This window comes from Psammomys obesus, unplaced genomic scaffold, assembly GCF_907164565.1.
Source record: "Psammomys obesus unplaced genomic scaffold, mPsaObe1.curated_primary_1811, whole genome shotgun sequence".
NCBI lineage: Eukaryota > Metazoa > Chordata > Mammalia > Rodentia > Muridae > Psammomys > Psammomys obesus.
The window spans coordinates 10,638,777-10,648,946 of record NW_026596131.1 but is presented as its reverse complement, the minus strand read 5'-3'; the positions used below and the strand labels follow the sequence as shown (position 1 = coordinate 10,648,946).

The window sequence follows — 10,170 nt, the reverse complement described above, 5'->3', positions numbered from 1 at the left end:
CAGCCGGGAGGGGGCAGTTAGTATTGGAAGAGGCAGAACTTGGTTGTCCCCGGTGTGGACAAGATAGAGGGGGTCTCTCTGCAGGCGACTGGGGCGTTAGCGGGGCAGCGAAGGAAAGCGACACGGTAGAGAGGGTCATCGCACTGAGGGTCCTCACTGGCAGGAATCAGCAGCGTGGGTGGATAATACTAGCTTTTGGGAACACAGCTTCTGGGCATTGGGAGTGGGGGATGTCATCAGTGTCCCGGGTTAGTGAGTGTGTGTATGTGTATGCACGGCCTTGTCAAGGAGCCTGCGTGTGACTGGGGGTTGGCACAAGCGGAAGAGGAGGTCCCTGAACATGTGGGGTTGATGGAACCTTTCAGGGGGTGCAGAGTGTCCTAAAGGACTGGCCTTTGCCAGTCTCTTCCCTGTCCTTGGGGGTCAGGTGTTCAGCAAACACTGCTTTAAAGACCCATTGGCAGAGAGATCGTCATCAGAAAGGCACAAAGATCCAACAATGATGAGGGGGTCCGAGGATGGCCGCTCCGAGCTCCACACCCTGAAGGGAAAGAGCAGTGGGACTCAAACCCTGCCTTTTTCCTGGGGGTCCAGAGATGATGGGTCAAGATTAGCAGCAGAAGCCTATAGAAGAGGGTCTTAGGTTGGGCTCTAAGACAATAGCATTTTGTTAGGAAGAGGTTTCTCTGCCCTGAGCAACAGCAGGAACCAAAGCAGGAGATGAAGACAGTGTACCACTAGCAGGGGTGAGTGTCCAAGGAGGAGAAGACAGTGGGGTTGGGGGTAGCTTGTTGGACACTGGTAGTTCAACAAGAGAGAAGATCCCTGCTTGACACTTGTCACAGGGAGCAAGTTCTAGCGGTTAGGAGGGCAGGAAGCAGATGGGGAGGAGAGGTTGGGGCCAGGGACATGAAATGGACGTTGCCATCTTGTGAGGAGATGCCCTGTCACACTGCTTTGTGAGCTCAGGGACTTGCTGGCTTTCAACTCTTACAACCTGCCTCAGCTTCCCCTTCCTCTTCACCCTTAACTCAGCAGTGTATTTTCACAGTGGGAGAAAGCTGGCAAGGAGCAGCCTCCCTTCCGGGTTGGGAGAGAACCTGGCCCTTCCCCCAGGCTCACATCGTCTGAAGGAAATAAAACAGGAGCCACATGAACAGTTTTTAAAGTTTCTGGCACCAACATTAATAGAAGAGAAAAGAGCCAGGTGTGATGGGCACATATCTTTAATCTCAGCACCAGGGACACAGAGGCAGGCAGGTTTCTGTGAGTTCTGGTGTGCATAGTAAATTCTAGGCCAGCAGGAGCTGTGTACTGAAACCCTACTTCAAAAGAAATAAATAATTAAATGAAATGGAAAAAGCAGCAGATGATATTTTAATGCTATAGTTTGTTTGTTTGTTTATTAGACAGGGTTACTCTGTGTAGCCCTGGCTGTCCTGGACCAGGACGTTCCATAGACCAGGCTGGCCTCAAACTCTCTAGAGATCTGCCTGCTGGAAATTAAAGACATGCACCACCATGCCTGGCTTAATAGTATAGTTTAATTCGACATATCCAAAATATTATTTTAACAAGTAGTGAATGTAGAAATATTAATGAGAAGAGGGGACAAGCTGGCTCAGCGGATAATGAGTTTTCCACATAAACATGACCGGTTTGGATTCCCAGAGCTCACGTAAATGCTGGATGGGCACTGTAGCTTGCCTGTAATTCTAGTGCTCCGGGTTCGACGGAAATACTCTACGTCGGTGAAGAAGGTGGGGAGGAAGGCAGGCAGACTTCCACTGCACGTGTACACACATACACATCTGAATACACACCACACACATACACACACACACACACCATGTGAAAAAAGTAAAAAAAAAAGGGGGGGATATTATTGAGGTAGCTTACACACTGTTTTCCATACTTTTCACAGCACCTCACTTTACTGCACATACCTCACTTTACCGAGAAGCATTTCAGACCTTGTGTGCTTGGGGCTAGTGCATTGGCCAGCACAGGTGGAGAGGGCCCATCACCAGCAGGCAGAGGTTGGGAACTGGATAAGCACGCAGGCCTTCAGAGAGGCAGTGAGCAGGACAGTGTCCTTCGCTGTCATGCTTGGAAATTATATAGTCCAAATCAGATGGCATGGTGTGACTTGCAATCTCGTTCCAGACTCAACTATGTCTCCGAGCTGCCGCTCATAGACACAGGGAGCTCTCACGGGTTCTAGTCACTCCATGGCACTCCTCCCTCTGCCACGGAGCCTCGCTTCCTAGCCTGAACTCCTACCGCCTGGCACATTAGCTTAAAGCCCTGACCTGTTACATTTCATCTTGCTGTCAACGACGAAAACATTGTCAGCTGTTAGCAGCTCCTTGTACCTGTGTGAACAAGTGCTAGGTCCTGAGGTGGGGAGGGAAGCAGGAATGCCAGGGTCTGATGGGAAAAGAAGTGAGGCCGAAGGAGCTTGCAGCAGCCTGGTGGTTCTGCAGCATTGACCCAAAGTTCCTGGGGAGCAAGCACCATGTCTCCCTTGTGTTAATGTCTTAGCATCCAGCAACTTATTCCCAGAAGGGGATCTGCACACGTGTGTACTGCAAAGTTTCCTTTTGTGGTCTCCTTCAGAGCTGCCTTGTCAGCAAAGACAAGAGGTTTCTGTCACACCCCCTGAGGATCCCTGAATTTCCTTGCCCTGTTTCCTTAGAGAGAGCTGGAGACTCCTGAGGGAAGCCTTTGTGGGGTGTCCCATAAGAAATTAGACTTGGAGCTAAAGGAAGAGAAGTAGTGGTCCGCAGAGCGGAGGAAAGAAAGGTCTGGAAGAAACCAGGGATGCCCTTGTGAGTTCCTAAGCCCCAGCAAAGGTCTGCAAATCTCCTGCCTGGGGGCTGAAATGGCAGGCCCACTGGGGTTCTTTGACCCTCCCTGGTTAGTTTTGTTAGGAGTGGGAGGAAGCTGGTCAGAGTGGCCGTGAACTGCATCTGCAGGCATCCAAGAGTCGTGTTTCTCTTACCTGCTTAGCTCTTGGTCTCGATCCAGAATGAATCTGTATAGCAGACACATTCAGGCCCTTAGGTTAGGTGTAAAAAAAAATTCTATACACCAGCAATGGTATATGAAATAGTGTGTGTAAGTCAGACACGTCAGGGCTTCGGGTGCCCTGAACCCACGCGAGCTGGCCTTGACCATCCTGTTTTAGAGGGTTGTCTAAATGAGCTCGCTGAGGGGAAGGTGGTAATGCCATCCAAGCTCTGAAGGAGAGGATCTGCCAGGCAGAGCCACGCAGCAGAAGCTCAGGGGCTGTCTGTGGCAAGCAGGCCAGGCTGAGCAGTAAGTACTCACTCTGATGAGGGATAAATACAAAATTCAGTTCAGCTGTAGAGTAGACTGGGCCATGGGTGTGCTAAGGGATCACCAACCTTTCTTCACCTGGCAAAGGGGCTGTCGCCTACAGGGTAAAATTCGCTCATGGCAGTGAATAGCTGAATCTTTCATTTGGAAGTTCAGAAAGGCTCAGAGCCTTCTCAGAGATCACATGGCTGAGCTAGAGAGATGGCTCAGGGGCTCCAGAACCTAGTTTCATTCCCAGCACCCTCACCAGGCAGCTCACAACCACCTTTAACTACAGGAATCTGACGCCCTCCTTCCGGACTCCACAGCCACCCACACATGTGCACAGACCCATACACAAACACAAATCTTTATATGATTTTGAAATAATTTTTATTTGTTTGTCTTAAAGATCACACAGTTGGTAAATGACACATCTAATTTGAACTCAGCTCTGTCCACCTCTGGTCCACCCTCTTGAAAAACACACTAACATTTCAGTGTCTTTGATAGGGCAGAACCTAGAGAACTGGGTTTGGGCATCATGACATTTCTTACTACTCATAGATAAGGGTAACAAGCCTTGTCCTGGCTTCTGTTCTCCCCAGTTCTTGCCTCTCCAAGGTGCTCTGGGGATGTTCAGCTAACCTTTCTCTTTCTCTGTCTGTCTGTCTGTCTGCCTGCCTGCCTGTGTCTGTGGGTCTCTGCTTCTCCTGTGGAGGAAGATTCTCTCTTCTCTGTCCTCTGGCTGTGTGTTCTCTGGCCCTTACCTTCTGTTTGTCCATCTGCCTCTCTCTGTGCCTGCCCTGATTTCTCTCCAGGACCATCCAGTGGACATGGGTGGGGCCCTGGGGCCCGCCCTGCTGCTCACTTCACTCCTTGGTGCCTGGGCAGGGCTGGGTGCAGGGCAGGGAGAAAAGGCAGTGACGGTGGCAGTGGTGTTTGGCAGCTCCGGGCCACTGCAGGCCCAGGCCCGGACTCGTCTCACCTCTCAGAACTTCCTGGACCTGCCTCTGGAGATCCAGCCACTGACAGTTGGGGTCAACAACACCAACCCCAGCAGCATCCTCACCGAAATCTGTGGGATTCTGGGTGCTGCCCGGGTCCACGGCATCGTCTTTGAGGACAACGTGGACACCGAGGCTGTGGCCCAGCTACTGGACTTCGTCTCCTCACAGACCCATGTGCCTATCCTGAGCATCAGCGGAGGCTCTGCCGTGGTCCTCACCCCCAAGGTGCCTGTCCCTTCCTCCCTGAGCCCAGAGCTAGGCTGGAGCTAGGGTCCAGGGCTGAGTTTGGACTAGGGAACAGCTCTTAGGTCTTTGGAAGCTGGGCCTGGGTGGGACTGAAGATGTGATGAGGGAAGGGGGAGAGACTGTGGGAAAGATATTTCTGGTTCCAGTGTACCAGTGCTCTGAATTGCTGTCACACTTGTGCCTGGATGAGGTGGGAAGATAGCCTACCAGCAGTGGTGGCCAGGCTACCCCTCTGCTTCTCCAGCTCTCACTGGCAGGCTTCAGACCCTTTGGACACTGAGCGTTCATCCGTAGGAGATGGCACCACAAGGCCAGGTCACTGCTCCAGGCAAGGCAAAGACAGACCAAGCTTGTCACCCTTGGTCTTCTGGGGAGAAAGTTTCCAGCACAGATTCATATGTAATTCCAAGTGACAGAGGCATTTTGAAGGCAAGATGGATGCCCCCAGGAAAGGAGCCTCACAAGGCCTGTTTGGATAGGGTGTTGGCCAGATATGACTTTTTAACAAGTGATGTTTGCTCTGAGACAAACATCAGACAAAATTCCCCCTTTGCTCTGAGGCTAAGGGGGAATTGGGAGGGGCATAGGGATCTGCTGGGAGCTTTGGATGATAGATAGAGAGAAGCCTGGGGAAGGAGTGGGACTCACCACTTGGGAATCGGTTAGATTTTTTAGTAAAGGCAGTCAGGGGAAAAGGTGAGGGAGAACACTGGTTTGATTTGCTTCTATTTCACTGCTAATTCACCACAGAGAAGTCTGAGACTATACGGACAGGGTACGAAGGCTCCTCACCTACCTTCTGTCCACCGTGGCCCATATCCCCTCCCCATGCTCACCCTTGCCCTACTGTGGTGAACTGAAGCAAAAGTCCAGACAGCTTATTACCTATCCCGCCCGTAAATATTTCAGTGTGTACCTCCAGCAGACGAAAGCCTAGAAAAACAAAACCGCCATACATTATCACGTCTAAAATAAATAACAAAGCTCCCTCAGCCTGCTCAAATATCCGGCCAGGGTCATCTCCCCACCACCTCAGAAATGTCATACGTGTTTGTTTTTTTAGTCTGTTTGCTTGGATCAAGAGCCAAATGAGGTGGTGGCTACGGCTGCAAAGTCTCCATCTTTGTGCTTTCTCTCTTTGAGATAGGGTGTCAGTCTCTAGCATGGGCTACAGTCTGGAACTTACTGTGTAGACCAGGTTGGTCCTGAACTTGTGGCAACGACCCTCCTGCTTCTGCCTCCCAAGTGCTGTGGGTACAGGCATGTAACCACCTTGCTTCTTTGGTTCTCCTAATTGAAATGAGTCTACTGAAGAAACGGGGGTTGGGACCTATAGTTTCCCTTTTTAAAAAAATCAGATTTGGTTGATGACAGTGAGAGGCATCTTGGGAGCAGCTGTAGTGGCCCCAAGGAGACCTTGGAAGGAATCTGCACACTGAGGTTGAAAGCGCTTGCGGGCTTTGGGGTGGTAGAGGATAGTGAAGGAGGCGCTTTCTCACTGGGAAGCTCTAGGAAGGATGGTGCTTTCCTCAGCTCCCAGGACTTTGGTTCTTACGGTGCTTGCAGAGGGCAAGTTGGTCTGGGCCGTGCTTCTCAAATTCGCGGGCTCAGGGGAATCTCGGAAGAGCTTCTTCATAGGCAGATACCAGGGGTCACCCCGAAATCCTACTGGATGCAGTAGGTGTCGGGGTACGTTTCTAATAGGTTCACTGATGGTGTTGATGTTTCTGGTCCGTGGTCCAGCAGGGTCAGGTTGGGGGCCGGAAATTTCGTTCGTAAAATTCCCTAGGTGACTCCAATTGGGCCCAGAGCAGGGGGCTCTCGGGACACGGAGCCCCTTCCTCCTCTGTGCTTTCTGGAACAGGGAAAGGTGGGGGCAGAGGCTCAGGGCGAGGCTCGTTCCGCCGGGCTCCGCACTTAGGCCCCGCCCCGCCCCCAGGAGCCAGGCTCCGCCTTCCTGCAGCTGGGCGTGTCCCTGGAGCAGCAGCTGCAGGTGCTGTTCAAGGTGCTGGAGGAATACGACTGGAGCGCGTTCGCCGTCATCACCAGCCTGCACCCGGGCCACGCGCTCTTCCTCGAGGGCGTGCGCGCCGTCGCCGACGCCAGCTACCTGAGCTGGCAGCTGCTGGACGTGCTCACGCTGGAGCTGGGCCCGGGCGGGACGCGAGCGCGCACTCAGCGCCTGCTGCGCCAGGTCGACGCGCCGGTGCTGGTGGCCTACTGCTCCCGCGAGGAGGCCGAGGTGCTGTTCGCTGAGGCTGCGCAGGCCGGCCTGGTGGGACCCGGCCACGTGTGGCTGGTGCCTAACCTGGCGCTGGGTAGCACCGACGCGCCCCCTGCCGCCTTCCCGGTGGGCCTCATCAGCGTGGTCACCGAGAGCTGGCGCCTCAGCTTACGCCAGAAGGTCCGTGACGGTGTGGCCATTCTGGCCCTCGGTGCCCACAGCTACCGACGCCAGTACGGTACCCTGCCAGCCCCGGCTGGAGATTGCCGAAGTCACCCCGGACCCGTCAGCCCTGCCAGGAAGGCCTTCTACAGGTGAACAACTACCCAGTCATTTGGGCCAGTTCTTGGGACTTGAATGGCAGTGAGCTTGGGGTCCCTGGTCTCATCTCCCTCTAGCTCCTACTAGCCTATGCCTGGGGTCAAGTTCCTTTAGATCTCTGGGTCTTAGAATCCTTACCTAAAGAAACAGCAGGTTTTAGGGTTCATGAGGTCAACACAGGGAGACTTTTAAAATAAGCACACAAATGCTCTTTTATCGGAGGTGGTAAGGGGTGTCCTAGACAGAGCCACACCCTGGGGTCTTGGGGCACCCTGGCATCTCTCCTTACCTCCCCAGGCACCTACTGAATGTCACCTGGGAGGGCCGAGACTTCTCCTTCAGCCCTGGTGGGTACCTGGTCCAGCCCACCATGGTTGTGATCGCCCTCAACCGGCACCGCCTCTGGGAGATGGTGAGAAGGGGGTGAGCCCAGGGGCCTTCTGTTTCCTATTATTTCCCCGCAGCTGAGCAGAGGACGTCTGTCCATACCTCAGCTGTGCCACCTCCTCCGCCCTACCCAAGGAAAGCGCACCCTGCTTTCCCTGCACAACCGAACTTAAGCATTTCTGTCACACAGTCCTGGCCCACATATTAAACAAGTAGAATAAGGAGAGATCTGTGCTTAAGCACAGACGTACGCAAAACAGCATGGGGGCAGGGGAAGGTCACTCATGCCTGTAATCCTAGTACTCAAGCAGGCAGAGGCAGGATTGACTCAAATCCAAACCCAGCTTGATCTGTTTGAGCTACATAGCCAGTTACAGGCCAGCAGGGCTACATCCAAGAACCTGTTTTGCCCCCTAATAAAAACAAAACAACAACCCCACGAAGCAAGTGAGCAGAAAGGAAGACAAGAATCAGTTCTGCTTTCCAAGGAGGAAGCTAGAGATGGAATTGGATGTTGGGTTGGACTCTGGAGGACTAAGAGCTAACCTTACGTAGACAAAAGGCTGTTAAATGATGTGGCAGATAGTTGGGGGGTAAAAAAATGGGGAGATATTGGATATGAATGTTGGTGACGTCATGGGGAAGTGAGCCTGGTGAGACAGTCTGAGCTTTAGGAAGCTGTTTCGGTCCAGCAGCAATGTGGTGACTTTGGAGATCACGGGACCCAGGGAGGATGGTTGGGAGCCTGGAGGAGGATGTGGGGAGCCTGCTCTGTGTCCATGTTCAGCCCTTGGCCTGTTTTCCTGTCTTCCAAATGCCTTTGCCGCAAGCCTCCCTAATCTCTCTGCCTTGGTGCCTGTAGGGTGCTCGCTCTTGGCAGATGGTCCCCAGAAGCCCTGTCTAGAGAGCAGGGGGCGGGTAGCGGTGCTGCAGGTTCTGGCTGAGGCTGCTTGTCCTCTGCAGGTGGGGCGCTGGGATCATGGAGTCCTCTACATGAAGTATCCAGTCTGGCCTCGCTACAGCACTTCTCTGCAGCCTGTGGTAGACAGCCGGCACCTGACGGTGGCCACACTGGAAGAACGGCCCTTTGTCATTGTGGAGAGTCCTGACTCCGGCACAGGTGGCTGTGTGCCCAACACTGTGCCCTGCCGTCGACAGAGCAACCACACCTTCAGGTCTGGTGTGAACTGGGTGTTGCCATGGGAGGGGTAGCTACTGTGTGTGTGTGTGTGTGTGTGTGTGTGTGTTGGTGTGTGTGTGCATGTGCGCGTGCGTGATGCTTGGTTGGAGGTGGAGATCACTTGGGGGCTGGGAGGAGCAGCGGGGGTTGGGCCCTGTGATGGGCTCCGACTCATGGTGGTGGCTGCTGCAGCAGCGGGGATGCAGCCCCCTACACCAAGCTTTGCTGCAAGGGCTTCTGCATCGACATCCTCAAAAAGCTGGCCAAGGTGGTCAAGTTCTCCTACGACCTGTACCTGGTGACCAACGGCAAGCACGGCAAGAGGGTGCGAGGCGTGTGGAACGGCATGATCGGGGAGGTAGGTCCACCCCAGGCCACCCTGCGTGCTGCCGGACTGCACGCTTCCCTCGGCCATGGGGTTGTGCAACGAGGCTGTCAGCTCTGCTGGGATGAGGTCCTGGGGACTCAGCTCCGAGGACCCACTGGTGGGTGCTGGGCGCACTCCCTGGATGAGGACTGGGGAGAGTGAGTGCTGAAGTTCTTGGGGTCCTTTTGGATGCCCTCTTGCCCCCTAGGTATACTACAAGCGGGCAGACATGGCCATCGGCTCCCTCACCATCAATGAGGAGCGCTCTGAGATTATAGACTTCTCTGTGCCTTTTGTGGAGACCGGCATTAGTGTGATGGTGGCTAGAAGCAATGGAACTGTCTCTCCCTCAGCTTTTCTGGGTGAGGTTTGGGTGGTCAGTGAAGGCTCTGGGCACCATGGTTCAGGGGTGGGGGTGGAGGGCATGAGCAGAATGGTGCCCCTCAAAGTCAAGTGTGTTATCTGCGGGAGTCTTAGAGGGTGGTGGGAGGTAAGTGAAGAGGAAACTGAAGGAGTGATGGTATCGTTAGTGGGTTGTGAGTGAGGTCAGGTGAGAAGAATCTGATGGACAGGCCAATGGAGGCACCGGGAAGGATGTGAAGAGAGACTGGCTACCGGCTATGGTGTGGGTTAGGTCATGGACCAAGGATGAAGAATGTGGGGAGTATGAGAGAGATGCTGATGTGTTTTTTTTTTTGTTGTTGTTGTTTTGTGTTTTTACTCATTAGGAACCCTGTACTTGGGGGGTCAGCCCCATTATGGCTGGCCCCCAGCCAGCATACAACTATGTTCCTTCCCTTTCCAGAGTGCCCAGTGGGAGGTCAGGTGGGGCTTGCAGCATGAAGCGGTTCAGAGAGCTGTGAGGACAGGTGGAATGCTGGAGAGGGGCTGAGAGCTAGTGTCAGTGTGAGACTCCAGCCCTGCCCCTTTGTGCTGAGTGGCTTAAAAAAATCAGAGCCAAGAGTGGTGGCACTTGTCTTTGATCCCAGTATTTTGGGATCAAAGCATGTGAGTTCAAGGCCAGCCTGGTCTACACAGTGATAGTGAGTTCCAGGCCAGGCAGGAACACACACACACACACACACACACACACACACACACACACACACACACA

The 10,170-nt window shown here is 53.6% G+C and overlaps 1 protein-coding gene across 1 annotated transcript in view; it reads left to right on the top strand.

Moving 5' to 3' along the window:
• The first annotated feature begins 4,032 nt into the window (after window positions 1-4,032).
• Grin2c (glutamate ionotropic receptor NMDA type subunit 2C) overlaps window positions 4,033-10,170 on the top strand; it is an 11,323-nt gene continuing 5,185 nt past the window's right edge. Inside the window, exons 1-6 of the mRNA XM_055592092.1 lie at window positions 4,033-4,556; window positions 6,517-7,115; window positions 7,420-7,534; window positions 8,473-8,684; window positions 8,882-9,047; window positions 9,265-9,418. Coding sequence (XP_055448067.1) covers window positions 4,158-4,556; window positions 6,517-7,115; window positions 7,420-7,534; window positions 8,473-8,684; window positions 8,882-9,047; window positions 9,265-9,418 — 1,645 coding nt within the window. The 5' untranslated portion in view covers window positions 4,033-4,157. The remainder of the gene's footprint in view (window positions 4,557-6,516; window positions 7,116-7,419; window positions 7,535-8,472; window positions 8,685-8,881; window positions 9,048-9,264; window positions 9,419-10,170) is intronic.